The sequence below is a fragment of the Aspergillus undulatus genome (genome assembly GCF_047715775.1).
Source record: "Aspergillus undulatus strain CBS 261.88 unplaced genomic scaffold BDV17scaffold_13, whole genome shotgun sequence".
Classification (NCBI taxonomy): Eukaryota; Fungi; Ascomycota; class Eurotiomycetes; order Eurotiales; family Aspergillaceae; genus Aspergillus; species Aspergillus undulatus.
This window is the reverse complement of record NW_027396617.1, coordinates 289,031-315,559: the sequence shown is the minus strand read 5'-3', so window position 1 is coordinate 315,559 and position 26,529 is coordinate 289,031. Positions and strand designations below refer to the sequence as shown.

At 50.3% G+C, this 26,529-nt stretch overlaps 9 protein-coding genes across 9 annotated transcripts; 3 read left to right on the top strand and 6 right to left on the bottom strand.

Moving 5' to 3' along the window:
* Positions 1-376: 376 nt before the first annotated feature.
* On the bottom strand, positions 377-2,861 carry BDV17DRAFT_36711 (amine oxidase). Its single transcript, XM_073764420.1, has 4 exons — positions 2,359-2,861; positions 1,723-2,302; positions 743-1,651; positions 377-675 (listed from the first exon to the last, which is right to left on the bottom strand). Exons 1-4 carry the CDS (start codon positions 2,698-2,700, stop codon positions 479-481), a joined length of 2,028 nt encoding a protein of 675 aa, XP_073617542.1. The 5' UTR covers positions 2,701-2,861; the 3' UTR covers positions 377-478.
* Positions 2,862-3,216: 355 nt separating this feature from the next.
* On the top strand, positions 3,217-5,322 carry BDV17DRAFT_258392 (Zn(II)2Cys6 transcription factor). Its single transcript, XM_073757307.1, has 4 exons — positions 3,217-3,542; positions 3,597-4,391; positions 4,456-4,683; positions 4,740-5,322. The coding sequence occupies exons 1-4, from the start codon at positions 3,388-3,390 to the stop codon at positions 5,239-5,241; spliced, it is 1,680 nt and encodes a 559-aa protein (XP_073617541.1). The 5' UTR covers positions 3,217-3,387; the 3' UTR covers positions 5,242-5,322.
* An 811-nt stretch (positions 5,323-6,133) lies between these two features.
* Positions 6,134-6,719, bottom strand: BDV17DRAFT_258389 (choline dehydrogenase family protein). The gene is made up of 2 exons (XM_073757306.1): positions 6,276-6,719; positions 6,134-6,210 (listed from the first exon to the last, which is right to left on the bottom strand). Exons 1-2 carry the CDS (start codon positions 6,481-6,483, stop codon positions 6,152-6,154), a joined length of 267 nt encoding a protein of 88 aa, XP_073617540.1. The 5' UTR covers positions 6,484-6,719; the 3' UTR covers positions 6,134-6,151.
* Positions 6,528-7,233, bottom strand: BDV17DRAFT_289550 (uncharacterized protein; the record flags this gene model as incomplete). Its single annotated transcript, XM_073761684.1, has 2 exons — positions 6,528-6,698; positions 6,781-7,233. The coding sequence occupies 2 exons, from the start codon at positions 7,231-7,233 to the stop codon at positions 6,528-6,530; spliced, it is 624 nt and encodes a 207-aa protein (XP_073617539.1).
* Positions 7,234-8,178: 945 nt separating this feature from the next.
* Positions 8,179-10,523, bottom strand: BDV17DRAFT_258388 (uncharacterized protein). The gene has a single exon (XM_073757305.1). The coding sequence runs from the start codon at positions 9,140-9,142 to the stop codon at positions 8,639-8,641; it is 504 nt and encodes a 167-aa protein (XP_073617538.1). The 5' UTR covers positions 9,143-10,523; the 3' UTR covers positions 8,179-8,638.
* Positions 10,524-12,104: 1,581 nt separating this feature from the next.
* BDV17DRAFT_289549 (Isochorismatase-like protein) lies at positions 12,105-12,649 on the top strand (the record flags this gene model as incomplete). The annotated part of the gene is made up of 3 exons (XM_073761683.1): positions 12,105-12,167; positions 12,222-12,275; positions 12,332-12,649. 3 exons carry the CDS (start codon positions 12,105-12,107, stop codon positions 12,647-12,649), a joined length of 435 nt encoding a protein of 144 aa, XP_073617537.1.
* Positions 12,650-16,131: 3,482 nt separating this feature from the next.
* On the bottom strand, positions 16,132-18,755 carry BDV17DRAFT_258383 (PEX28-32 family peroxisomal membrane protein). Its single transcript, XM_073757304.1, has 3 exons — positions 18,473-18,755; positions 17,193-18,373; positions 16,132-17,134 (listed from the first exon to the last, which is right to left on the bottom strand). Exons 1-3 carry the CDS (start codon positions 18,483-18,485, stop codon positions 16,451-16,453), a joined length of 1,878 nt encoding a protein of 625 aa, XP_073617536.1. The 5' UTR covers positions 18,486-18,755; the 3' UTR covers positions 16,132-16,450.
* Positions 18,756-18,802: 47 nt separating this feature from the next.
* On the top strand, positions 18,803-20,091 carry BDV17DRAFT_258381 (import motor complex subunit PAM16). The gene is made up of 2 exons (XM_073757303.1): positions 18,803-19,044; positions 19,134-20,091. Exons 1-2 carry the CDS (start codon positions 19,042-19,044, stop codon positions 19,545-19,547), a joined length of 417 nt encoding a protein of 138 aa, XP_073617535.1. The 5' UTR covers positions 18,803-19,041; the 3' UTR covers positions 19,548-20,091.
* A 120-nt stretch (positions 20,092-20,211) lies between these two features.
* Positions 20,212-23,029, bottom strand: BDV17DRAFT_258380 (putative topoisomerase family protein TRF4). The gene is made up of 4 exons (XM_073757302.1): positions 22,153-23,029; positions 21,415-22,105; positions 20,450-21,362; positions 20,212-20,364 (listed from the first exon to the last, which is right to left on the bottom strand). Exons 1-3 carry the CDS (start codon positions 22,920-22,922, stop codon positions 20,724-20,726), a joined length of 2,100 nt encoding a protein of 699 aa, XP_073617534.1. The 5' UTR covers positions 22,923-23,029; the 3' UTR covers positions 20,212-20,364; positions 20,450-20,723.
* Between the last annotated feature and the right edge of the window lie 3,500 nt (positions 23,030-26,529).

Below are 26,529 nucleotides of genomic sequence, written 5' to 3'. Positions count from 1 at the left end.
AGGGACACGCGACAGGGGAATATGAGAAGAACGGAATACGGAGAATGGAGGATAGAGAAAGGAGCAGAGCGACGGAGAGTGGAGGTGCCATATCAAAAGCTAACTACCTAGGCAAACAACGAACGGGTCGGTACCTCAGAGGATATCAAGTGCAAATGATGGACACGAATTTCTCCCTGTTTATATCTGTTACTGTACGATGGTTCCAATCTACGTATATACATAGTTACTTACCTTTCTTGTTTCGGTTAATGTGGGCAAGAAAGTCGTGCGGCAAATGAGCGAGCGTGTCTACTGAGTCATGATACCATTGTGTCGTCATGTTATGGGAACGGAAGATCGGATGGATTGCACTATAATGAAACTACGTGTCATACTGAGGGTATCGTAAGAGTTGCATTCGGCCTGATTACCACCTGGTCTATACTGGGCTTCTGTGATCAGACCAATTTCACCCTAGTACCAGTCTACTAGGTACCTATATCTTGCTCTTCATCGACTCGCAGCATGACTCCTCAGGGTGAAGAGTCGACATGTTGAAGCTCTGAGTCGACTGAGGGACATCCAGCGCAGGATTCTTTGTGAAAAAGCCGTCCGGCTTGAGCAAGACGCTGATGCGCTCCATGGGCATGACGGGGAAGTCCTCGATACGGGGGTTATGGGTTAGACCGAAGGCTGGGTGGGAGCGTTACTCTCTGAACAATAACATATTCGCTAAGAGGGCAAATAGGACTGGACTTACTATGCCACAGGACGACATCTTCGTTCTCCGTGTCATCGTTCCGCTGGACCCAGGTCTCCACGCCTTGAGCGCGTCTGCTCTGGTTCGTGAACTCGCCTGCGGCATAGAGTTCGTCGTCTTGGTACTTTGTTACCCAGATTGGCTTTGAGGCGAACTCGGCTCGCTGATAGCCTAGGGCTTTCTTTGGTTGGATTAGCATTTGGCTGGGCGCGGCTTGGAGCTTGTATGCCACGGGTTTATATGTGATGGGGTTGATGACGTTGTCATTGCGGATTTTGAAGACGCGGTGTCGGGCCACATCGGTGTTTGCAGTGCTGGATTTATCGATGACAGTTTCTTCTGTAGTGTAGCCCACTAAGTAGGGGTTGTTTTCATCTTCTGGAAGCGGTACGCTGTCTTGGTAGTAGATAGAGTTTTCGAAACCGTCAATGGCAGGGTCAATTCGTAGTGAGAACATGTGTTGGTGGAATGGAGCCATGACACCCGGGCCGACATTGGTACCCCATTTGACGGTTTCTCCGTTCTCGTTGTCAAAAGGTACCGTTGACAGGATGCCTGTTGCGCGGATTTCGAGTTCAATGTTTGCTGCCTGGTCCAAGATGTAGGCAAAGATGTATTCATAATTGGCCACAGTACATATCATCTGGAGAACAAGCTGGCGATTGCGGACAACCGTAGCCGCTCCCGATCTGTAATTTGTGTGCTTGTGCTGGAGCCCATTATCTTGTTCATGCATGCAGATGATATTCTTCAGAAGGACAGGTTGACCCTTGGAATCGGACCGGTAGCCGTCGAAATACTTAATATGACCTAGACAGTCACAGCCCAGGGAAAGCTGATTCGCGTTTAAACCAAATCCCACATCTCCAACATCGAACGCTTGCTTTCGGTGATACGGTGCTCGGGGATCTGTTTGAATTCGTCAGCAGAAATTCAAGTATTCCTCGTCCAGATGAGTTTGCCATTGATTTGAAACTTACCACCGTACGGCACAGTCATCTCAGATACAGAAAGCCGATACAAAACATTGCGGTTGTCGTAAGTGAGGTTATATAGAACCAAACCGTCACGGTTATTAAAACCCACATGGAAACGCCACTTTTGCCAGTGAACCTTGTTCCCTTCCACCGAAAATGAGGCTCCTTCTGGCTGTTGGACAATATACGGCTTGAGGTCGTTGCGAAGAGGCTCATCCAAGAGGTCATGTGCATATTGGATGGTTTTGACAGGCTTCCAAGGTTGCGTCTCCACTGTTTGAGTATCGCCGCCGCCAGGCAGGTAGTCCATGCGGACCAACTCTCTTGTATGGCCGTCGAAAACAGGAGAGAATTTGCACGGTATCGAGTAGTGGTTGTTCTCTGGGTGATCAACAGAAACGATGTACATGAAGCACTGGAAGAGCCGACGAGTTTCGTGAATGTTATCAGTGCCATACATCCACGGGTCATTGCAAACTGTAACTCCCGACGGGAGCTTTAACTTTTCAATCTCTGCTAGCACAGCTGGATGCTCCATGCAGAGCTTCTCGATGTCTGTGATCTCATCCACATCCATAGGGATCTATAGCCATTAGTTAGTTAGAAGAAAAAAAAAGATATGATAAGCTCGGGACGTACCTGAACGCCAATTGGTAGCTCCTTTGCATAGACAACCGAAGCATTGTCCGCATTGAGCACAGCTTTACAGCATGCCCCGGTGTCTAGACGGTGAAAGTATGAATAGAGAAGGCGTGCTGGATTTTGGGGCAGAGGCTTTCCTAGTCGCTCCGCTTCGATATAAGGAATGACATCTTTTTTGATCGGCTCGTGAAGGTCAATGCGATTGATTCGAAGCTGAACTCCAGGGAAGGCAGCCTGCAAAATCCGGAGGCCCAGGCGGATCTCTTGGGGGGTAAGAGGGTCGAACGGGTGAGGCCCGGATGACTTGGCCAGTATCGCCCCTTGAGATACTTGGGCCATGGTAGTGGAGAATGAAGTATATAGTAATGATATAGATCTCGTATGTCTGGTATAAGACAGAACGGAGGACGCTGGAGCTGTATGAGGAGCCTCGGGGTATCAGAGATTGAATGAGAATGGAGTACGGAATTGTTGTTGTAGGGGAATCGAGGGTGGTTTATATATTGTCATCTTGTGGCCGGCATGCTGGAGCTGGATGATGGAGATATCGAAGCCACGGATGGACCTGCCGAAACGGGAAAGTCACGACTAGGGCCTGGGGTCGGTGGGTCGCCCAAGCCTCGCTGGAGTCCCTGGAGACTTGACTTACTCTGAGTAAGTTCTCAACCCACAGTTAGTCTTCTGGCGGCAAAGGTCTTGAAGTCACCAGAAGCAAGTCCATTGTAATAGTCAGAGATGATGGAGAAGAAGATGGAGGGAATAATGATAATGACCTTCAATGAGCTAGCTTATCGATAGCTGGCGTAACTCTTTCCCATTCTGGTTTAGCTCCATCGCATCCCCCTCGTTATTGATCGAAGCTGCAAAGGAATTCTCTGACAATTTAGAGGCAATCTCTTGCAGCTCTGGCTGGCGATTTATTATCTATCGCTGAATGTGAACCCTTGTTTGAGGCTCAACTTTGCGATTTTCGTGCTAGTCTCCTGACGTATCGGCTTGCTTCCGGATTAGATATGGGCAAGGCTGATGGGCCGCTCCCATACGCCCTCCGAAATCCCTCAGCAAAATGACGGCCAAGAACCCGCAAAGAAGAGGTCCCGCAGGAAAGGAGGTAGATGGACTCGATCTGGCTGTTTGACATGCAAGAGACGAAGGAAGCGTTGCGATGAGGCTAAACCCAGGTGCGTTTCTGTTACTGCTCGAAGAGGGAAACGAGCCGACTGACTACCAGATAGCTGTCATAATTGTACCAGGCTAAACCTTAGGTGCGAAGGTTATGGCTCGATGTGGGCAGCCCCTCTTGGGCCAACCGCTCAGATGTTTAAAACCGAGCCGGGGAAGCGCAGCAGATCTAGATCCAGCTTTTCGCCAGCTCTATCAAGCGGATCAAGCGCCTCGCCACCGGCACAGACACTGTCGGAGGCAGAGCTCAGTCCTGCCATTGTCTCTACACCGTCCACAGAACACGATGAAATTGACAAGCCGGACGACCACAGTTCAATTCCGACTCCCAGCACTGACGACCAACTACCTTTGGCGTCCCCCAATCCATCCAGGCTCATTACCCACCTCTCGAACCTCGACACCCATTACCTGCAATATCATGTGGAGCGGGGCTCAAAGCTGCTGGCTAATCTGGAGACCGACGAAAACCCTTTGCGGTCGTTACTGATTCCTCGGGCTCTATCGTCGCCAATTCTCATGAACGCGCTCTGTGCCCTATCCGCAGTCCACTTTGCCAACCGTGCCCGCAGCAGCTGGTCTGTCTCCGCGGAAAGTGAAGGGGCCAGCTACTATATTGGCACCATGCGTGGTCTTCGGACAACGCTTGCAAACTGTCAGGACCAGGGTCAGGCTAGGATTTTTCCAGATGACGCCATTCTCGCCGTGTCTCTCCTCTGCAAATACGAGATTGTCCGGGGTAGCGTGAAACAATGGGCTGTACATCTGAATGCGCTGCGGACGCTGGTCATTTCCCGTGGAGGTCTAACGATGCTCGAACCGGAAACAGCTGAGTTTATACGCGGACTGTACGGCCTTTGTACTCCCCTCACCAAACGTCAGGAGCACGGTGAAGCTGATGCGTATCTCAAGTTTTATCTACGCGAATAGTGTAGCCAGAATCACCAACCGACGAGTACTCGAAGAAAATCCCTCTATTCAGGACCTTGAACTCGACAACTTTGACGCCATGAGCACCATCCCAAAACTCGACATCTACATCGGGTACACCGAAGAGATCATCAAAACGTGCGCGCGGATAGCAGATCTCCCACGCCTAATCTCTGACCCGGTAGCCCTAGAAGCCGAAGTCAACGCAATGTATGTGCCCACGATATCACCTCACCCGTCGAGAATTACACTAATCTTGCGCGCAGAGACAAGCTTTTCCGCACCTGGACTTCCACAAAAACGACATACATTATCCCCAAAGGCATGAGCCCGGAAACCCTTGCCCGTCTTCGCCTGGTAGCAGAATGTTTCCGCGATGCGGCATACATCTACCTCCACTCAACGCTAGAACGAGCCACTACACCAGCCACAGCCGCAGTTTCTACCTCCATATCCATCTCCAAAACCAACGCCATAGCCACTCTCCTAAGCCGGATAAGATCCCGCCCGATCGACAACAATTGCGAGTTCTCAGCCCTTACATTTCCGCTCTTCATAGCCGGTTGTGAAGTACACGCAATCACAGCCGCGGATGAAGACAAGAAGCTGATTTTGGAAACATTGACCGCGCTGGAGGTCAATTTTGGGATTGGGAATGTGAAGAGAGCGAAGGAGGTTTTGGGGATTGTTTGGAGTGATTGCGACAAGGGAAGGAGGCATTGGGTGGACGTGCTTGAGGAGTTGGGGTGGGATTTGATACTGGCATAGGCAGGCATAATTATAACAAAGTTCAGGGCATGGTCGGCCCTGAAGTGTTACACACACATATAACCCATTCCGAGTGTAAAAGAACTTATTCCAACTTGTCTGCTAAGAATCTCGTTTCATGTCTTTTCTCTGACTCTCTCTCTCTCTTGCTAGTTCTAAAATCTTAGTACGTCTGCCCATTTCTAAAACCCTAAAATGGCCATGGCTGCAGAAGAGTCCCCCACCTTCAACGCCTCTTCATCAAAATGAATAAAATAACGAAGAATAAAAGCAGAAAAAATTTACAGCAACATACACATGTGGGAGCTCACCTCACCCGTCCCAGCACCTGTTCCATCGCGTTGCCGCTTTTGCTGCCTTCCTTCAGATGCCAAACCTGCACCACCTACATCTGGGACACCAACATGCCAGAAAACGACGCCGCCGGTGATTCCTCAATCTCAGTGTCCATGTCCTGGGTCAGCACACTGACTTAGCTACGCACATTGAGTCTGGGTCATACAGCCAGCTCCACGGCCGCTTCGTGGGCCGCTCGTTGACTTGGATATTACGGACCCTCTCTCTCTATCTACGGCTATATTTTGGGCGCAGGATGCCAATGGGTAGATGCATCTGTAATACTAGTACTGTTCTTGAGCCTGGTTTGGAGTAAGTATCTTGGGTCTATTGATTTGACTGGTGACTATTATGACACTCCGCCGCCGGTCTTTCAGTGAGGAGGTTGGTTGCCCGGGCTGGGGTATCGGTTTGGCGGCCTGGTTGAATATGACTGCTGAAAATGCGTAATAGTAGTAGTGGGGGATGAATTGGCCGAGGGGAGGAGGTATATATATATATAGTTCTTGGGAAATGTTGTTTTGACTGAACTGAATGCGACTAAGCTTATGAACAAATAACCTTGATTTGATCTTCAACTGATCCCATTCGCGTCGTTTATGATATCCGCCGCAATCTTTTCCGCCAGCATATCTATGCAAGCTCACCCACGTTAGCAGATATACATAAGAGATAAGGGTCGCAGAGATATAACATACAGCACGTCGACTGCGGACGCCCTGGCGGCAAGATCACAAACGAACTCGCATTCACAACCCTCAAGCCACTGACCCCGAATACTCTTGCCTTGCTATCAACAATCGCCTCGAGGATCTCCGCGTCCGTCTGCACGTGCGGGCCCGGGAAGTATTCCTCCCTGAGCACGATGAACGCGATCCCGTCGGGGTGGCTCCAGGCCTCGCGCATGCGTCGATAGATGGCGACCGCCACCTGCGCGTTGGACTCGGTGTCTAGCCAGTTTGGGTTGCGGGGAGGTCGTCGGTGTCGTTTGAGAGGATCACGGAGCCGCACGAGGTGGGGGCTACGAGGGAGCCGATTATCCCTCCGTACATGTGTCCGTCAATGGGTTGCCCGAAGAACGACTCGTAGAAGGAGTCGAGGTAGATGGCTTGCGAGAGGTACTATATATGTATACCCACATCATCAGAGATCATCATCAGTAAGCCAGCCATGAATAGGTAGCAAGAGGCCAAGGCCACACACCTCAGCCTCCGGCCAACTGGGCGGGAACCACGAGAGATTAGCGAGCGTGCCCTGGGAGAACTGGTTTCGGAGAGGCTCTAGAATCTTCTCCCATGCCAGGTAATCCACACCGGAGTTGGTAAATGGGCCACGCCGCTTGGTGAAGTAGCATATGGCCTGTCCAGCCGTATAGACAGGATCATTGGGGATCCTCGAGTTAGTGGGTATACTTATCCTATACGACGGACCGAAGAGGAGATGATCCCACATATTCTGACCGACACCGGGCACCTCAACAATCTGCGGGATATGGTACTTGCTCAATGTCTCTGCCGGACCGATTCCCGAGACCATCAAGAGCTGTGGGCTCTGAAACGCACTGGCCGACACAATGACCTCGCGACAAAAGCCCAAAATGACACCTTGGGAGGGAAGTCGGGTGTCGAAAGCCCGCGTGCTTCCTGGCTCATGCATTTCCCTTCTTCCTGCTCGAGTCTAATCAGGCAATACGCTACAAGAACCTGGAACAAAATCTACGCGAGTGATCAATCTTGCCAAACATGATAATAAAGAGATTAGATGAATAGTCCTTCCACGAACACCTGAGAAGCATGACTGAAGTATGATGATTTTTAATAGCTAGTAGAATGTTGAGTTACAGAGGCTTAGCAGTTATCTTTTTAGATGTCTTGAGCTGCCCATGAAGGGCTGAGGCTGCCTAAGAGTAACCTCGTCCGGTTCAATTCCACAGTTCACAGGGTATTTCTTCTCGACTCTGTCAACCAGGGAGTATAGAGCATAGAAGCGGACCCGGGGTCATGGCATTGACGCTGGTCAGTCAGGTCGAGTGCATCCGCGAGGGACAATGGCACTGATCGCTTGGAATGTATGGCATGGGCAAAATCACTAAATGGGCTTAATCGTGCGAGACAGTGTATAAGTTCCTCGATACGACTCCGAAGTTCTATATAGTTTTCAATGTCGGCCGCGACGCCTTGCCGGGGAGTAACTTTATCAAGCTCCTCAACGTAGGCAGAAAGGACGTCACGAGAGCTCAGGGAATATTTCCCCAGGGAGGGAACAACAGTAAACGGAAGATCGCCGCACATGCACACAGTGATTTTCTGTGGTAAGTAGCACTCCTGGAAAGTCCAAATACACCCCCAATAGGGCGCCATAGTGATATCTAGATAACCCTCAACAGCGTCTATAAAAGAGAGAGTTAAATCTCCTCGTCTTATTGAGCCCCACGGCCGCTTCATCCGTCGTACATTCAGGAGACCCCCGGCCAGGGCGCTCTCGCGTCTTTTGATCATTTTATTTGTAACTAAAAATCTTGCAAATTATCTTTCCTACAAAAGATAGAATGATCTGTTTATTGCATGTCAACGATAATATTTTATCCAAAGCGCGCCCTACGCTCCGCAAGGATCTCCCTGATTGTATGGATGTTGCTCTGGATCCGAAGAGCAAAGATGCAATGAAGTAATTTCATGCAGTAGTGCAGGAACGTTGGAAAACAATGCTTGGTGAATGGTAGAAGGTTTTGGATGTCTCAGCGCCTGCAGGTGCTATCCTATTCATACACTAGACTGTGGTAGACACCAAAGCTTTGTAACCCATGACTATAATACATCCGGAAACAATTCCTCCTTTCAGTGAATGTTGAGGTTGCGCGGGCGTAACACCAAAGGATCACTTTCTAGCGTGCCCTTTTGCCGCTTCCCTTCCACCCTAAACAGTGGCCTGTTCTCACCGACCTGAGCAACAACACCCGCCCCGGTGCATGGATGGGAGCGGCCACTCCTTCGCGTCCTTGGTGGTGAAGGTTAGCCTATCGCCCCAGCGGATACACCTCATTATCTCGCAACCGAAAAGCCTAGTCCCGTGGCTGGCTGAATCGAGATTGTTCGGTTTGAGCCGGGGGTATACGGATATCTTTGGACTCACAGACTGAGCCCCCCAACCAATAAAACTCCACGGTAAGTTCACTCTTATCATTGGAGATTTCAATATGTTTTATTGCAAATTTAGCCCTTCCCCATAGGCCATGCACAGTGGGGACGAGGCACATTAGGTTGGGGAGAATTTCAGTGCGCTCAGGGCCGAGGACAATATCTTCCCATTCCTTGATCTGGGTTGGCGACCAGAAATCCGCCAAAGCTTTCCAAAAATCACGGTGCTCCTTGCTGCCGACTTTTGTTCCCAAGGAGTATGGGTATATATACGCGACTTCGTTGCAGTCGCCGCCCTTGGTCACAAGACAACAATCTCCGTCTCTCTGTCGACACTGTGTGCTTTTAGCAATGGACCACGAAGACATATATTCGCGCTTGATTTTTTTTTTTACCATATCCTGTAATCGCGAGTACGTCGTAGACATCTGGGCTTTGGGGCCCTGAAGTCACAGGTATTGCCGAGGTGGTCGACTGCAAGGGGTCTGAATCATGCTGTGGGATTCCTGAGACTCTTTCAGGCTCCAATCTCGATGGAGTTGCGGTGGCAGGAAAACCGGCATTATCGGCAGCTTGCCCGGTCCTTTCGGCCTGGCGTCGGGCTTTAGAGGGATTTGCCAGATTTTGGCAGGTCACAGGCTGCGTCTTCCTCTTTTTCTCTTTGCCTTTAACTGCGTCGTCTTTCTTGATGCGATCGCGGGCAGGCCCTAGTAAAATGGCGGTTATATTGAAGACCTCTTTTTTAAGGGTGTCTCACGTTTTCGTACAGTCCTTGTCCAATTGGTGTCCTCATAGTTCCCCCTTCTCTGATTTCCGGAAGTCGCCGTGAATTGCTTGACGAAGATTTCAACTTGGCTAAGCTCGCCCAACCGGGCTCGACCAGGTCGTCAGGATCCACGTGCTCAGCGATCTGGTTGATTTAGGCGACACGATGAGGGTCCCTGGCCTCCTCGAAGGGGTCCACGTCCATTATCATCAAAAACCGCGGATAACCTAGTAGGTATTAAATCCAAAGTAAGCAGTTGGAAAGCTTGGTACGCTGTAGGCTCCACCGAAAGTGAAGAAAAATTGTGGGGACTGTGGGACGGGACGCGGCAGCTGTCGAGTAGGCTCAGTACTTTAATCGTCTCATCACGTGGGCAGAATTCTGACGCTGCTAGCGCTCGGATATTATCTTGTGACCTTGAGAACAGAGGTGTTCATTCCCTTCCCTTAACTCTAAGATCTTCCAAGACGTTCTATGACCTTCTGTCGATATCGAAGCTGGCGGAGGATCCAGGCCTGGATAGCCTCCTGAAGCAACTCAACCCAGGCATTTATCCAGGCAGCTTTAGCAGTCCTTTTCTTTTCCCCGTGGCGCGCCTTTTGATCGGAGGACCCCTGTTCAAATATATACATTAAGTAACTCTTCCGTGGCTGCTTCCAGAAAAGTACAATGACTTGACCCTGGCTTTTGGTTTATCGAGACCACTATCACTTGGTAAAGAATACCAATTATTGTTTTTAAGGCCTCCTTTGTTTTCTGGGCGCCTTCCAGAGCTTCCTTCCGCCGTTTATGAATATTAGCTGGATTCAAGCTTGTTTGATTTATTACCCACCTTAGCACGCTTTATTTGACAAGATGTGCAAGCCACTGTCTGGCGCTTTCGCTTGAGCTGTCTCGCTTCTTGAACATCAGCGGAGCGAGATGCAGTGGCAGGGAGCAGCGGTCGCAAGAAAGATCCTGTAGCACTGCTAGCCATAATTTAGGGAGACTGCGAGGCAGAAATTTGATTATACTTAGTTGGCTTCTGGATTGCTTCGAGCTTTATAAGTATAGCGCCTACGCTCATTATCACCCCCTCTTCGCCTAAAGTACGGATTATAGCGTCTAGCTGTTTTCTTATTCCCAAGACAAGAATTGCTCCTATAAAAAAGCAAACACCCAAACGGCTAAACAGTCGTAGGTGGGTGCCTGGAAAAGAAGGCGGGAACAGAGCTCCAGATCACCCATCCATTACAGTAAGATTGTTGATCACAGCGGAATTGTCATCCGCCTTCAAGAATTCACCCCTTACAACCTTAATAATTCGCCCCCAGTCTTCATCCTTGCCCATGATTCTGTTCAGTCTAAGGTTAAAATACCAGACGATGATAGTTAACGTAATTCCTCGGCGGGCCGGGACACCTCACAGAACCCCGACCGATTCGTCCATGCCATGCAAACTTGAAGCTATTCCCAACAACCCAAATATATGTATTTTATTAAAGTTTAAATATCGCGATGATTAGGACCTAACTCTAGTATGGCCTTGAATTCCACAAGTCGTACACTTCGGTGGTGCTCGTCTTGGCGTGGTTGAAGGTAAAGATGCAGAACTCTCCGCGGGACCAACAACTCTTATTTCCCCGTGTAATAAGATCTCTGGCTTCCTGAATAGAAAGGCCTTCATTAGGAGTCATTTGGCGTTTAGACAGATTCTTTTTCTGCTTCTCTTTTCCATTTGCAGCCCATTTAGGTCCTTTTTGTTCCTTACGTTGTCAGACGGGGAGATCGATGGGCGGCTTGGTCGGGGAATACGTTAACTGCCGGAGGGACTCCAATACCGTGAAGTCGACTATTTCTTGACATCATTTCCCCGCATTTGCATACCAAGTAGAAGAATTCCTGGATTATGATCAGAATGAAGACCACTGTGTTGTAGGTGAGCCTTGATCCTCGTGGCGTCGATTGAAACCACGGGTCATACAAAACTGCGACCGCGGCCGGATCGGATCTGTTCAAAGACTGAAGAGCCTGTTGCCCGTTCGTCGTAGAGTACGCGACCCGTGCGGCTTCGGATAGCGATTTCAGGGAGTTGGCGAGGGCAGAATCAACGACTGTCGGATAGGGAGCCTGCTCTTGATAATCATTAGCGAATCTTGCCAAGATGAGCAGATCTGAGTTCCTGCAGCAATGGATGCCCTTGGCCCGATCGATCGGCATCGGTCATCATTAGTCAATGTTAACAATGCGACGATCCATTTACAGCGCGAACCCCTTAGGGCAACTGATGATTGGCAGTGCTGCAGCCCAAAACACCTTGTGGGTTCTGTTAGTTAATTAAATATTAAGGTTGCGTAGTTAGTTCATGCTTATTGGAAAGTAAGGAAATCGTTCCCTCAGAGTCAGGGCAGACCTCCGTCTTACTCTTGAAGTCAAAGACTTCTATAATTCAGCTACTCCACCAGCGGACTAACTTGTAATCGATTATGAATTCAACGTGCATACGTTCTTACTGCTCTGTTTCCAGAAGCTATATAATCCGCCCAGAGTCCCAGCGGTAAGACTTACAATCATCTTCATCTTCATCTTCAATTGCACATACCGCCAAATCCAGCTGGGCCAATCCTGTAATCCTCTCTCCCATAATGCCTCCCGCGTACAAGAGACTCGACACTGAGAACTGTGTTTTCCTCTTCGTCGATCACCAGGTAGGTGGCTTCACTCTGCTCGTGATGCGGAGCTGATCTATTTCTGCCAAATAGTCCGGTCTGATCCAACTCGTTCGGGACTTTGATCCACATGAATTTAAAACCAATGTCACGGGGCTGCCAGCTACTACGAGGCCCCATCTATCCTCACGACGTCGTTTGAGACCGGCCCGAATGGACCGATTGTCAAGGAAATCACCGACACGCTCCCTGAGGCGTCCGGTGATTCGACGCCCGGGTCAGATAACTGCAGTGGTGTCTTGACGGAAATCTGCGTTGCCTTCCCCGCCCTTAGCCTGATCGAGCAAGGCTATGAGGTCTTCGTTGTTACTGACTGCTCGGGAACATTTGCCGATCACACGAGGGAGGCCGCCCACAAGCGCATGGCTCAGGCTGACTGCCAGCTGCTCAACTGGGCTGCCGTTGCCGCCGAGCTTCACAGAGACTGGCGGCGCGATATTGCGGGATTTGGTGCCATTTGACACGACCACATCCCTGGCTACTGGTGCTTGATGCAGAGTTACGAGATGGCTGGCAAGGTTCAGCAAGGTGGGCAGTGACATGATCCTCGATCGGATACATGAATAAATACATTTTCCTTCTACTCTCCAATATAGTGGCTACTGGGTCTTTCGTGGTAGTTGTTTATGGAAGGAGGCTAAATATCAGCCTTAAAGAATATTGCGGTGGCAGAACGGTGTAGACGCTGCTTCTCCCCATCTGCATAGCATGATAACGTCAAAAGATGTAGAAAAGAAATGTAGCCTACGACTCGGAAAGACAAAGGAGGAGCTTAAATGTTGTTACTGGATCTGGAAAATCTGGCTATCAATCCTGCAATGTCTGGGTTATCTTCCATGGGGTAGTGACCAGCAGCTGGGAACGAGATCCCATTTGGTGCCCAATCAGCCAGGTTACTCTTGCCTATGACACGCACCAGAATATCCTTATAGTCCTTTAGCAATGGATCTCGCTCTCCAAAGGCCACTACTGTCTACAGTCTGCTCTCCCTATCCTCATCCAGGCTTTCTTAAGTTCTTTTTGCCAGTAACGTCTCACAAAGTCAACCCTTCCGATAGAAGTGCCAGGGTGTTTAGGTCGCTGAAACTCCTTGGGTCAAAGACAGCTTTGCACAACTTCCATCCCCGTGTCCTCGCGAAGGCTTCTCAGGACAAAGTGTGGTATCCCAGGGGCAAGGTGTGCAAAATGCTCCGCGCTAGATCTGGCGTTTACGGGCAGATCCTGGTAAGGTGTGCCATAGCCTTCAACATCTTGCTCTGTAATGTGTGGAGGTATGAACCGCGCGATAGTAGATTGAGACACATAGCCATCCAGGATCCCGGTCAAGAGAAACCAGACTATTAGTCTAGGCTGGATCTTTGGGAGGGTTTATCAGATCTGAACCATCCCCTGGATCAAGTATGACCATCATTCTTAGTGAATGAACCCACTGCCAAATACTTTTCTCGCAAAATCAATCAATTCGAGGGCCTGCGAAAATTCCAATTCACCATCGTTGAGCGGGATCCTACGACAGGAGCAGACGTTTTTGTTACCTGGGCACTATCGGTCCCCTTTTTTTGGCCAGAGCTTGAGGAAATGAGAGAGACCGGCGGTGTATCAACAAATCCACATCTCTTGATTAGCCTCCCCGACGGGAGCTGGGGGCCTATTGTCTCTCGAGGTATCCGGCAGCACATCCTAAGGGGGAGACTTCCTCCATCGTCTGTACCATCCTTGACGAGGGACTAGGGAAGAGACTCGACAGCTTGCTAGGCGGAAGCACGAGCTTCCGTTTGATCCATGGCTACGCAAACTTATCTCTCTCGGAGGTACTATGGTCAAAGTCGCGCCGTGCAGTATGACAGTTCATGGGAGTATTGCCGAATGGCAAGAATGGACGGGCGTTGATTTCCACCGGCATTTGCAAGAGATACAGTCGAAGGATCTGAAGAAAGAGTTGGAATCCAACCGAGATTATCTCAAGAACCCCTTCCCTGGAGGATTGGCGCTGCTAAGGTTGTATGTGGCAGAGAAGAGAGCCCAATATCTGGGTTTAACATGATCTCTCTCGTTCCAGTGAGACCGGCAAGCCTGTTGCTGGTGGGGTTTGAGCTCGGGGCGATGTTCTGTGAAAGCGGCTGCTTGGTATTTTTTTTCTCTTGGGCCAGAATACAAGACGGGCATTAGATGCACCCATCTGCCCTGGGGTATTTGCAAGGTATAGAGGTTGAGTAGTTGTACTTCTTTTCTGTGTACATATCTCTCGTCTCAATTCAGCCCATGCCAGGTTTGAAGTGAACCGTGCAAGAAAGCTACTTTGTACTCAACAGTATTGGGCCTCGGTAATCCTCACCACATTTACGATGCCCCGAATGATTTCAATACCTCGTGCATTGTTGATCCTGAGGGGGGATTGATCTATCTCCACTTCAGCTGGATTCGAAGAGCCGTCTTTCGAACCGAACCGAGCTCATCCGATCTGCATCGTGGCATGTTCATCGTAGTAAAAAAACTGCACGAACCCTGGCCGCAAATCAATCGAGATGGGATACATGTTTAAATCATTGTATCCAGCATTGGCTTTCCTTCACACTGCATACTAAGGAACCTATGGAATGTCTAAACTAACCGGGAGGCCTTCCCTCAATTTTACAGGAGTTTGCAAGCCCGCATCTATGAAACGCCACAGTAAGAAGGCTACAGGCTGCGCAGCTCTAGTAACTACTAGTAACTTACTGCGACTCCGTAGATATTCCCTCCCTGTCTAACTGTATGCAGAAAGCAAGTATGAGCTTCATTGGACCGGATAACTCCAGTCCGATTCCATTCAAAGATATTGATCTCTACGCCTAGGTCGTTCGTGTTCGAATCCTTCACTATCCTCGCCCTCTCGAGTTTGGAAAGCGACACGATCATCTCCGACTTTTGCCTCAGCCCTGAAGCATCCATCGACGCTGCTCGGTATCCGACAATAATGACCAAAACCTTCACCACGAAGATCCAGCCGCCTGCGAGACAGAGCTTGACTCCCAACAGACTCCAACCCATCACTGGCCACAAACCCACCTATCCTCAACGACGCAATAAATGTCCGGCTTGCTGTGTTCGTGAATGGTCAAAACACCGACCCTGCAGACGAAATCGACAACGACCGCAGCTGGCACTGAGTCCCTCAAAATCCAGTGCCAGCAGCAACCATCCGACTGATCACAACCCCCCCCCCCCCCAACCCAACCTCCCCCCGGGGGCAAGTCCCGTACCAAAGCTTGCTCGATTTGGACCGAGGCTGGAAGGCAGAGTGGCCTAGATACGCCGTGTTCAGTGAGCGCTTTATCCGGCTCGGGCGGTTAGTGTGTTTTGCGCAAGTACCGCGGATACGGCCTGGGTAGGCGCATCATCCAGGAAGCCCTGAACTGGGCGAGGGTACATCCCGTCGAAATTAATCAGGCTTTGTTGGACAGTTTGAAGGAGGTTGGTGGTGTGCGCACGACGTCCGGAGGAAAGTGGGCTGGGTTGGTGCTTGCGCATGCGCAGGCACTTCGGGAGGCGATGTATACACGGTTCGGGTTCGTCATTTATGGGCAGTTGGGGGTTTGGGAGGGATGTGAACATGCCGGGATGGCGTTGCGGCTTGATGTAAAGAGGGAATCACATTTGTGGAGGCATTCGACTACATGCACTACACGACCAGTCCGTTAGCTTGAGATACAGTCTAGTACCCCGTTCTGTCACTCCGACATTGTATCCATAATATGGGAATACACCCTGCGCAACACTTGTGTGGACGAAAGAAACAGAAAAGGAGTAGACGCCCTGTATACATAGGCTGCACAAATAAACCTAGAATGACCCTGGCTACGATTCTGCCTCAAAGAGATATAGCACATCAGTAACCTGGACTTTCTACGACGGTACTACGATAAGGCCTTTGAGGATCTTCAGCAAATCAACTTTGCAAAATCATACATCAAGTTTGTCAAACCGCGCAAAGAAAATTCACTACCCGTATGATGGCAAAATGATTATCTCGCGAGTGATAATTGGGGGTGACAGGGGAAAAGTCAACGGATAATGCGTGGTTTTTGTCACGACAGCGACGAGAGTAGGCGTCTTGGAAGCGTTGCCTCGAGGGCTTTCACCTCCAAAAACTACGACCTTTCCAAGCAAAGCTAGAATGAAATAGGATAATAATATAAAAGCCTTGCCATTCTCAGCAATTCCAAAAAAAAAAATAAAGACTAGAAAAAACGCATTCTCGACTAATCTAGGGTATAAGAACGTCAGCTCAATCCCATATTCACCTCATCGCCTAAACCCAATTCCCTTTCTGCTCTTTCCGTTCCCCCAGAAGCTCTAGACCCCCACCGGTCCAAGCGATCCTGAGCATCCGACAGTTCCTTATCACGGATACTCAAGCTATCACTGGCGACAGTGCTGCTACCGTGCGGGCTGCCATGGCCAGTACTAGTGCTCCCAGAGAGTCCGGACAGCCTTCTTGATTTGGAGATGCTCACGGGCCTGGAGTGGCTCACTGGCCGAGAAGCATTCCGTAATGAGGTATTGTTGTTACTAGCGATAGAAGAAGTTATTTTACCAGGGTCTTCGGAGTCATTGTTTGTTGTTGTGGTGTATGGGTTGGGCTGTGCAGGAGCTGAGGTGAAAGAGGAGGTGCTGCCGTTTTTGTTGTCGCTTACACTCTTCGAACCTCCGAACCAGCGTCGTCGCCGGGCTTTGGTGGAGGCTGTGGATGGGGCGAGACTCACGGAATCAGCGTCGGCTGTGGAAGCGTCGGCATCCTTGTTCTTGGTTTTCTCGATTTCTTTTGCGAGCGCCTGGGTGAGGGCTGAAGGGGCCTCTACGGACTTGCCGTCGGGGGTGACTTCCACGAGTTCAGCGTCCCGACACCACTTTCTGCGGCGTGTATAGCGGTCCCAGCCATCTAGACCGCGGCGTCCGTCATTCCACTGCAAGATGGACAATTAGAGGATGGCATACGGGACAGTATGTTATAGTGGAACATACCTTATTATCATGGTAAATCCAACCGCCGCCATCAGAAGACTTGGAACCGGAGTCATCATCGGCACCATCAATGTGCCAGTCGCTGCCTTCAACCCATCGCCACTTTGCGTTTCCGCTTTGCACTTCGGGCAGCTCGAACTCGTTTTTCGGAGGGACTGGGTTTAGGTGTTCATCCGTCCACGCCGCGCGCTCGGAAGGGAACAAGGAGTACGTCCAGCCAATACCAAGCCAGCGACGCTGGTTCTCATAGATAATAAAAGTAAAACGAACGCCGGACGAATCCCCGCGGCGCCTGGTTGCAACATTCACAGCATGGCCATGACTTGTAATGTGCGTCTTGTCTGCGTCCAGATCGAATGAAAGTCCCGTAATAGCGGCACATATGCGACGGATTGTACGAGATCTCCAGAGAATGACACGACAGACTCTTGCTGTTCGCGAATGGTATGTGAGGATGATCGTGCCCACTACCATAATGACACGGCGAGTAGTAATCAGGTATAGAGGACGCAAAGTCAGGGCGATCCATATCGGAGTAACGAACAAGATCCGTATGAACAAAGTAGTGAGAGCAGGCCGCGTAGTCGCAGAGGTTGCGGTCCGCTGAGTCGACAAGAAATCCGTGAGTTCAACGAGCGGCTCAAGAAGGATATTACACCTGGTGGTGAACGTCCTCATAGCTTCGACTATCTCATCTAGGCTTTCATGTCGATGAGCGGAACCCTCAGACGCAGCCGACTGGTTGTGCTTTTCTGTCGAGAACGCCCTGGTCGATAGAGGAGAATAACGCCTCCAGTACATCCCCAGTATCAGCCCAACCACAACCAAGAGCGGCCCAGCCCACATGATGATTGCATCGCCATATAAGACCACCGCCCAGAAGGCCGCGACGAGGAGAAAGCTGTTATAGGAGTCGCCCGTCGTCCATGTCAACAAGCCAACGAGCGTATTCAGCGGTAATATGAACGGGTGCGAATAGGCTAGTGCTCGAGTGACGGGTGGTGGAGTCGCAACGAGAAGAGGAGACTTGCGGTGCACGATGATACTGGACCGTTGTCGCGAGGTCAGCGACGAGCCGGAGATGGTGGTGGGCGAGAAGGCGGCGACCGTCGGAGGCTGAGAATCAGCATGGTCGTTGAGGGTAGTTGACGGGGCCATGGAATCTATCCACGGTATATCTTCTGCCGACTGTTAGTTTGGCATGCTGGCGACATCGTTGCAGTTATAGAATGAAGCAAGAATAGATGAAAGGAGCGATATATTCATCAATTTCTACATACCGAGAGCTGCCATCCAACAGAGACGTCATATGCAAGCAACAAGGTCATCGCGGGCGGTGAGGCGCGAGGAGGAAGGAAGGCGAGGGAAGGGAAAGGAGAGTGGGAGGTACATAAAAGCGGCTCCAGGCACACGACGATGGAGGAGGCTGGAGGCAGAGTGGACTGCGGGGGAGAAGAAGATCGCGATGAAAGACCCGCGGTGCACTTGAAGCTTTTTGGACATGTGATCACTTGCTGCCGACTGAGCGCCCTGTGAGGACATCGTAAGACTACTGCTTACAGGGTATACTTGAATAAGGTTACAACTACAAGCAATAAATCAGTGTCACGACAACATGTACACCGACTACCAGCATACTCCATAATAATAATAGTGAATGTTGTGATAGTATACCCTGAGTGATCTTGTAGTTCGGCAGTCTTGGCAGATCCGCGCCGCCGCTCCGAATTTTTCCCTCCGGCTTCAATCTCCAAACTCCGACTGTCCATTGCCATCCACCCTCTTACCACCAACTCCTACATTCTACTCCTGATTGCCCTTAGCTGGGTCAAACCATAATAATATCAAGATGGTACGCTCTCTTTCAATATACCCTCCTAAAACAGGCCTCAACCCCCCTTTACCCGCTCGCAACAACCAACTAATCCTCTTACTCACCAGGCCCACCGTATCGTAACCCAAGTCGTCGTAACCGGCGCGCGCGTCTTCGGTCGCGCCTTCACAGAAGCCTACAAGCAAGCCTCCGCCGCCTCAAAGTACCAACAACAGGGGGGCAAGCCCGGCGCCAGCGGAAGCACCTTCGCCTCATCCGGCATAACCCTCGACGAAGCGTGCAAGATCCTGAACGTGAAGCCGCCTCAGGGAGGCGAGGCGAACCTCGAGCAGGTGATGGAGCGGTTCAAAAAGCTGTTTGATCTGAATGATCCGCAGAAGGGGGGCAGTTTTTATCTGCAGAGTAAGATTTTGCGCGCGAGGGAGAGGATAGAGATGGAGGTTAGGCAGGCCGAGCGACAGGCGGCTACTGAGAAAGAGTTGAAGGAGGGGTGGAAGCCGAAGGTTTATAAGGACCGGTGATTGCTATCACCTGGTTGATGGGGTTCAGGCTCGATATCGGTCCGGAATGTTTTACTACTTTTCTCCTCTCGAGGGGTTTGCGGCATAGCATGGCGTTCTTTTTTATTATCATTATTTTTGGTGATTCGAGCACTCGATTCGGAGAAGATTAGACTACGCCAGCCATTCGGCGTTCAACTCGAACTATTCTGTCCTTCGGCCTCACGATCGCTCGCCACATACGGTATTCGACATCGAACTCTACGTCGACCTTGCCTTCGACAAACTCGTGCAACATGGCGCGGTGAGCGCACATCAATCTGGCAGCAGAAGTGGTCAGGAACTGGGCCAAATGAAGGTTGAACAGGCAAGCGGCTGGTTCCACGTTTCTTCTTCCATACACTATTCTCCCCTCTTATGTTCTCTGTTGATTTTCATGTACTATAACACCTACATCGGCACAATCTGCTTGAGTATCTAGAATACCTCCTAGGACGACGTTGTTCGGCCTGGGAGCCTATAATCCCGAATACACCTCGCATAGATGCATATGCATTTACAGTAATTCCTTTGCCCTTCTTACAGAACAACCCGCGTAATAAGCGCCAGGCTGCATCAGGCGCAAATCCATTCCAACTCTCCTCTCCAAGCAGCCGCGTATAACGACCAACTCAATGAGAAGGTGAAAAGACAGAGACGCGGAGTCTCGATGCCACAGGGACTGTGGTCAATTCGATTTGTCATCTAGCTCACTCGGAATATTGTTCATATCAAGGTTTCAAGCAACTCAATCGGCGTAGACTGGGGGCAAACCTGTGTGCTGGTGGCTTTGGCAAACCTGTGGAGAAGTCAGTAAAGTGTGGGGGATACGGCGAAGAGAAACATCGTAGCATTAGTTGTTTCGATGGGGGTAGAAGACAGACCAACCATCACATGAAAACAAGCCAACATATTGAAACTGCACAAGACTCGTCTGATCTAGAGCGTCTGCTGCACTGGTGTAGTTAGGATGATACCACGAGCCGTGACCCTGAAACTCCAAACCCAAGCAATGCGAGGTATCCCAGACCATGCAAATCCAAACAACAGCAAAGGGGTATCTGATGCTAATGTATAATACAATCCACAAGTAGGAAAGAGATAATAAGACACGTAACGCCGCACATGTCCATAATCAAGACATTCGAGACCGCTGGATTAGTCAATCACGATAACACCCTTCTCACGCATAATAAGATCCTTGTCCATTTCAGACTGTGTCTTGTAGCCGCCAAGCTTAAGCGCTTCCTCATTGCTAATCTGTTGAGGAATTTTTGCAATATCAGGACGTAGCCGCTTCAGACGAGCAGCTCGATCCTTTGACGCTAGTTTCTTTTTCTGAAGCTTCGATAGCTTTTCCTTTGGTTCCGGGGCCTTGGCCTTTTTGGCGCTCGCTTTGGGTTTCGCGGGAAGAGGTTGAGAAGGCTGTGTTGGAAGAGGCGGCGGCGGCGGAGCAGGCTCAGTTACCGGCGGCGGACTATAAGGGGGTGGAGGCGGTGTTGGAGATTGGCGATATCGATCAAATCTGGGATCGTTCTCAAAGACCTCACGGAGCTGCCAGCGAAGTTCCGTATATTCGTCAAAATTCGCAGCAATAATTGTACCCAAGATACTTTCACTGGTGCCCGACATGGCTGAGGACAAGAGACGATCCTTCAGCAGTCGGAATGCCTCCGCGAATGACTTGAATATCAACCCAATCTCACGGGTACCGCCGGATATATCATTATCTGGGTTGTTCGGGTCCTCAATAGAAAGACGGGGACCGTTGTTTGCCTTATACACCCCGTATACCCTCTAATACCGATTCAGTTGCTGCAGAAGCGTAACGCGGCATGAGAGCACTCACCTTGTTGAAATATCCAGGAGGATTCATCCGAATGCCGACCGTCTCGTAGTCAAAATTGCACCCGTAGAACTGGAAGAAGTCCATAAGCACACTGCCCAAGTTCGGTGATAAATTACCATGCGGCATGTGTTGAAGAAGGCTGGTAACGAGACAGGTAATAGAAAACCCTCCCAAACCACCGGTAGCAACCTCATTTAGGCCTCTGAGAAGAAGGAACTGTTTGATCACGGACACAATGACGGACACCGCGGGATACTCCGTTCGCCATTGCTTGAACGTCCGGTTCGCAATGAGTCCACTGTCGTTATCAAACGATAAATCCACTTTGAGCCCTGTTAACTTATCCACAAACTTTAGAATCGGAACGCGGGCATGGGCGATCGTTTCGACCGAGCCAGGAACAGCTATATTTTGGTTCTTGAGAAACGCAGAAAATGCGTAGATTTGTCCTTTCCTCTCGCCGAACGTTTTCACGCCAGTGCGCCTGAAGTTGGTGGAGAGAAGCACCAAGTCTATGTCGGCGTTGGGGAGATACAGCCCGGAGGCAAAGGAGCCAAAAGCATGAATTTCCACCCCACTATAGCGGTTTTGAAAGGCAGCCTGAAGCCTTGCCACTAAGTCCTCCCTTACGATTTGCTCGTAGTATACGGGCTTTGCCCAATGGTAGAAGCTCAAAATTTCGTTATGAAGTCTGGTTCTGTCAGCCGTGATTTCGATAGCAGTAACGATTAAACACACCTTGCGCCTGTATGCAGAGTCGATGGCATGAGGTTCAACCAAGGAGTCCCGCTCTCGGAAGGGCGCAGCTTCCACTCATCTATGATCGAGCCGTCCTTGGAGTACCTACTCACCGGCTTTCCACCCTGCTTGGCCGGACCCTTGATCTCATCATCATATGTTCTTTTCCGGTTCCCGAGTGCTGGATCCGTCCCTTGCAAATGACGCCTAGGTCCTTTTGGTGCATTCTCCGGTGCATTGTTTGTTTCGCTCTCATCTACCAAGCCAGCCAGGGAGATAAAGTCCTCGTTCGAAACCACAGCATCCGTCTTTGAGGGCTGTGCGCTAGCAGCCAAGCGAGCCTTCCGGATCAACTTCACAACATCCAATCTTTTCCCTGTGGTTTCATCTGGCGGCGGTAATGCAGTATACGGATCTGGGTTCGACCATTTCGGCTTCGCATCGGCTGGGGCGTTGGCAGTAGATTCACTGGCGTTTTCCAATGTGCGTTTCTTGCGCGGCCGTGAGTCGTCCCCGTTTCCCTCATCATCTGACGAAACATCCATATCCGCCTCTTCGCTGTCGCTTAGGTTCTCGATCCGCGCAAATTTCTGTGCGGGCTTCGTGTCTCCATTCTCAGGACCGATTAGCTGCTCCGGGGTCGTCTCCCTCCGCGTCCTCAAGAGCGGCCTTTCCGAGGTCGCGGGGCGCTGATAGCGAAAAGTAAATTCATGTCTTGGTTGCGATGGTCGGTCGCGACCACCTCGAAACTCGTAAGCCGGCGGTGGCATGGTGCGGTGGGTATGATAGGGATATTCACAGCACAAGGACTGAAGAGGAACACAAGAACATAAGGAGTCGATGAAATGAAAGAAAGGAAGGAGCCTGCAAGTTGCGTACCTAAGTTGAGCTGCCGGTTTTTGCGTTCTTTTCTGCCGCGGAATTCTTGTTCTAAAAGGCGGTAAGTATGGAATTGTGTTGTCGCGGGCTCTCCTCGGGTGACTTTTCTATGCTCATTACATTGCTGTTCGCTTCATATTCATTGCTACCAGGCTATTGACCTATATTCACGGTTTTGTCCTTAAAGCCCGCTTCCAACTGCTGGATAAGCAACTTGTCTACTGCCAATTCAGCAAAGCTGGTTCGTCCCGTGAACCACTCGAGCCATTCTTCAGCCCTGGAACCACTTTCTGCGCGAAGGAGGCCAACGCTCACATCAATCAGCAGTGGTCTCTTCTCACAATGCCAGAAAACGGATGCTCCGCATCGGCTACAGAACTCTCGATAGATCTGGGGAGAACTCTCATATCGCTTCATCGTGCCGGCGCCAAAACGCAGCTCGGATCCCTGTACGCATCGGATATTTGACTTCGGGATGAATGCCCAGGTCTGAATAGGAAACCCGCTGGCTAGGCGACATGAACGGCAAGCGCAGGTTCCTGCCATATACTTGGCCTTCTCAGCACATAACCACCACTTCACATCCTCTTCATTCTCCGCCGATGCCGCCGAATTGTATGGGACGACGAGGTCCGGCCAAGGGGACCATGGTTCCTCGGAGGTCGAGTCCGGACGGGTGATGTAGAGCTCTATACCCATACAATGACATTGTGCAAGAAGGCGATCGGAATCTTCACTTTTGCTTGCGCTCTTCGTGCCTTCAGCTTTTGGACCGCGTGTCTGGAAGTCAAGCCAACATGACGAGTTTACCTGGATGTCACCAGGAAGGAACGACGACAGCCCACCGTCCTGGGTATCACTGGCCCTCCAGTGGCGAACACTGTCGCTCTGAGGTGGGTTATCTATTAGTCCTGATGCTGCGAAAAAGCGTCCTCTATGCTTTGAATAGGCGAAGACGTGTGAACCGCATGTCCCACAAAAGTAGCGGCTGAGAGAATCTGACTGTCGATACTGCTCGAGCCCCTCAAGTTGTGGCTCTGCTTGGAGAGAAAGGTAAGAAGTACAGATCTGCCCAGTAACCGCTCGACAATCTGTACAATGGCAGAGACTCAACACGTTAGTATAGTGATCAAGCTCTACCTGCTGTGTCGCTTTGGCACATAGACAAGTGATTGAGTGTGTCATTTCGCTCTCATTCTCGGTAGGGTTGATTAAAACAGATAGGTGCTGTTCATCAAATTTTGTATAGGCTTACTTTGCTCGTCAAGTGACGTGCCCTGGCCCAAACACGGATGAACATACTGTACTGCCTCGCTCCTTCAACGCCTTTACAACGCATATAAATCTTTTAGTAGATAAAAACAGCAGCTCCAGTTGGCCTTAGAAAATGAAAGATCCGCCCTCTTGCAGAAATGTGCTCAAATTCCCTTCGTGCCGGCATGTCGCAATGGGGCCAGCGGCCACTATAAGAATCCGCGACTTGACCCCGCGGCGGCCTGTCCCTCTTCCTCCTTTCTTCCCTCCACCGACCACTCGTCTCGATTTTCGATCTCACGAAACACTACTCCCACAAACGATCCAAGAATATCTTCTTGAAAACTACATTCAAAATGGGTATGTCACTATTTGCTCCTCCCGTCTCTCTCAGTTGTGTGCTGTATGTCGTTAGCGGGGTCAATAATGCCCATCGACCTAAATGGCGGGGTTATCATCCATCATGCCACGGCCGTCCATTCCAACCCCTGCCTGGGCAGGATCTTGCACGAATAACAACACTAGCCCAAGATGTCTACAGAGTGCGATATGATGCTAACGTGGATCCTGACAGCTCACGGATGCTCCTGCGGTGACTCTTGCCAGTGCCCTGCCGGCCAGTGCAACTGCCCGGTATGTTTCTCCACCTGCTCTGCTGCTCTACCCTGCCCCGGCCTTGCCTTTCTAATGGATGCCGCGTATTAGAAGAACTAAATCGATCGACTCGAACACCGTTACGAAGATGATGCATAGTTGATGAGAATGAGGAGTTTGGGGGTGTTATCGAACTAAACTGAGGAAAATGATGATGGGAATGGATGATTGCTTTCGACTACAGATGTTCGTTGCAAGATAAGATAGACTGATACTATCAATCCATATTCCAAGAATTCCTCTAGGCTCTGTACGGCTTTAAGTCAATACGAAGACTACCGTAGCTATAGTTCTTGTGCTGTCTCCCGCAGTATTGTTGGGGAAGGAGCGAGGGTTTACCTACTCCCTACTCTTCATCCGCTTCAAAGCACCAAGCCTCTTCAAACCACTCACAACATCATGGCTGTTCTAAGCTACGCTTATCTCTATCTATTCTCAATGCTGAAGCGCCTGGTCCCCTTGAATACCTCAACTTCTCTTTATTCCAAGATACCATTTACGAAGAATGACCATCACCAATAAACGGAGCAACACCCTCCGCACCACACTCTGACTTCCATGCCCGAGGGTCCATTATCCGGCTCCAACTACGGAGTACATACGGAGTAGATTTACAACAGAATCAGATGAATATTCGTCCGATCATCGCTTGCGGCTGTCGCGGGTTAGTCGATACAACAATGAAGTGGGCGCTGCGCCATTATCGCTAATGCAGGAAATACTTGCCTACCCCACCATGCCCAGGGCCACCAGCCTGAAACCTACTACCACACTACTCTTCCTGCTCTACGCCTTCAGCCCTTGATATCATTACCGAGGCATTTTTGCCTCTCAAATCTCGCGAATCCGCAGGCTATCGGTAGTCGCGTGGGGTGAATCTTATCTGTACTACCTAGCCTTTCTACGCCCTCGAACCCGGGCGAACATCGCTGGAAGCTCGAACATGGTACTGGGTGCCTGAGCTCAAGCTCCAGCTGACTGCCAACGCCCGACCCCGGTCACTTGAAGAATCTCTACCCAATGGGTGTTCGTCTGCGCCTGGAGAAGATAAGATGGTGTAGGGTTAGCGCATACAAGGCTCTGTTATGACTGCCCCATCAGTGCAACTCAAAGCTCAGGCTACTCGATGCTGTCGAGTAATAGAATGCTGTAAGTGATGAAGTAACTGACCTACAGAATCTTGGAAGTCTCTTATTGCTAGCCTCACTCGGGCTCCAGCTCTGGTATGGATACTCCGTACTGAACGTGGCATGACATGGGCCACAGCTTACACGGGGTGTATCTACCACTCATCGATACTGTACTTGAAAGGAAACCGGAAGAGAGAGGCAATGGATGTAGATCTCTTCCGGTCAGATTCCGCCTTGATTCTACTGCATCAGTATCAGTGCAGTGCATACTCCGACTATTATCGCATCGGCGCATCGCATTATGCACGTCAACAACTTGCAACCCCCACATCCATACTCCGCACCTGGTACGCATGGAGTAGTAACGCCGCCATTCATCCGATAGAAGAAGAACCAAAACAAAACAAGAAAAAGCAAAACCCACCGTTAAGGTTCAAGATGGAGCAGCATGACTTCCAAC

Excerpts from the sequence above, each read along its gene's own strand:
- BDV17DRAFT_258388 (XM_073757305.1), bottom strand. The coding sequence starts at position 9,142 with ATGTCTACGACGTACTCGCGATTACAGGATATGGTAAAAAAAAAAATC.
- BDV17DRAFT_258392 (XM_073757307.1), top strand. The coding sequence starts at position 3,388 with ATGGGCCGCTCCCATACGCCCTCCGAAATCCCTCAGCAAAATGACGGC. Across the intron at positions 4,392-4,455 it reads GCTGAGTTTATACGCGGACT|TTTTATCTACGCGAATAGTG; the intron begins GTACGGCCTTTG and ends GCGTATCTCAAG. Across the intron at positions 4,684-4,739 it reads GAAGCCGAAGTCAACGCAAT|AGACAAGCTTTTCCGCACCT; the intron begins GTATGTGCCCAC and ends TCTTGCGCGCAG.
- BDV17DRAFT_258389 (XM_073757306.1), bottom strand. The coding sequence starts at position 6,483 with ATGCGCGAGGCCTGGAGCCACCCCGACGGGATCGCGTTCATCGTGCTC. Across the intron at positions 6,211-6,275 it reads GCGTCCGCAGTCGACGTGCT|ATATGCTGGCGGAAAAGATT; the intron begins GTATGTTATATC and ends GAGCTTGCATAG.
- BDV17DRAFT_258380 (XM_073757302.1), bottom strand. The coding sequence starts at position 22,922 with ATGCCACCGCCGGCTTACGAGTTTCGAGGTGGTCGCGACCGACCATCG. Across the intron at positions 22,106-22,152 it reads ACTCTGCATACAGGCGCAAG|ACTTCATAACGAAATTTTGA; the intron begins GTGTGTTTAATC and ends TGACAGAACCAG. Across the intron at positions 21,363-21,414 it reads CTCCTGGATATTTCAACAAG|AGGGTATACGGGGTGTATAA; the intron begins GTGAGTGCTCTC and ends AATCGGTATTAG.
- BDV17DRAFT_36711 (XM_073764420.1), bottom strand. The coding sequence starts at position 2,700 with ATGGCCCAAGTATCTCAAGGGGCGATACTGGCCAAGTCATCCGGGCCT. Across the intron at positions 2,303-2,358 it reads AGCTACCAATTGGCGTTCAG|ATCCCTATGGATGTGGATGA; the intron begins GTACGTCCCGAG and ends TAATGGCTATAG. Across the intron at positions 676-742 it reads AGATGTCGTCCTGTGGCATA|CCTTCGGTCTAACCCATAAC; the intron begins GTAAGTCCAGTC and ends GCTCCCACCCAG.
- BDV17DRAFT_258383 (XM_073757304.1), bottom strand. Across the intron at positions 17,135-17,192 it reads GGATTTACCATGATAATAAG|TGGAATGACGGACGCCGCGG; the intron begins GTATGTTCCACT and ends TCCATCTTGCAG.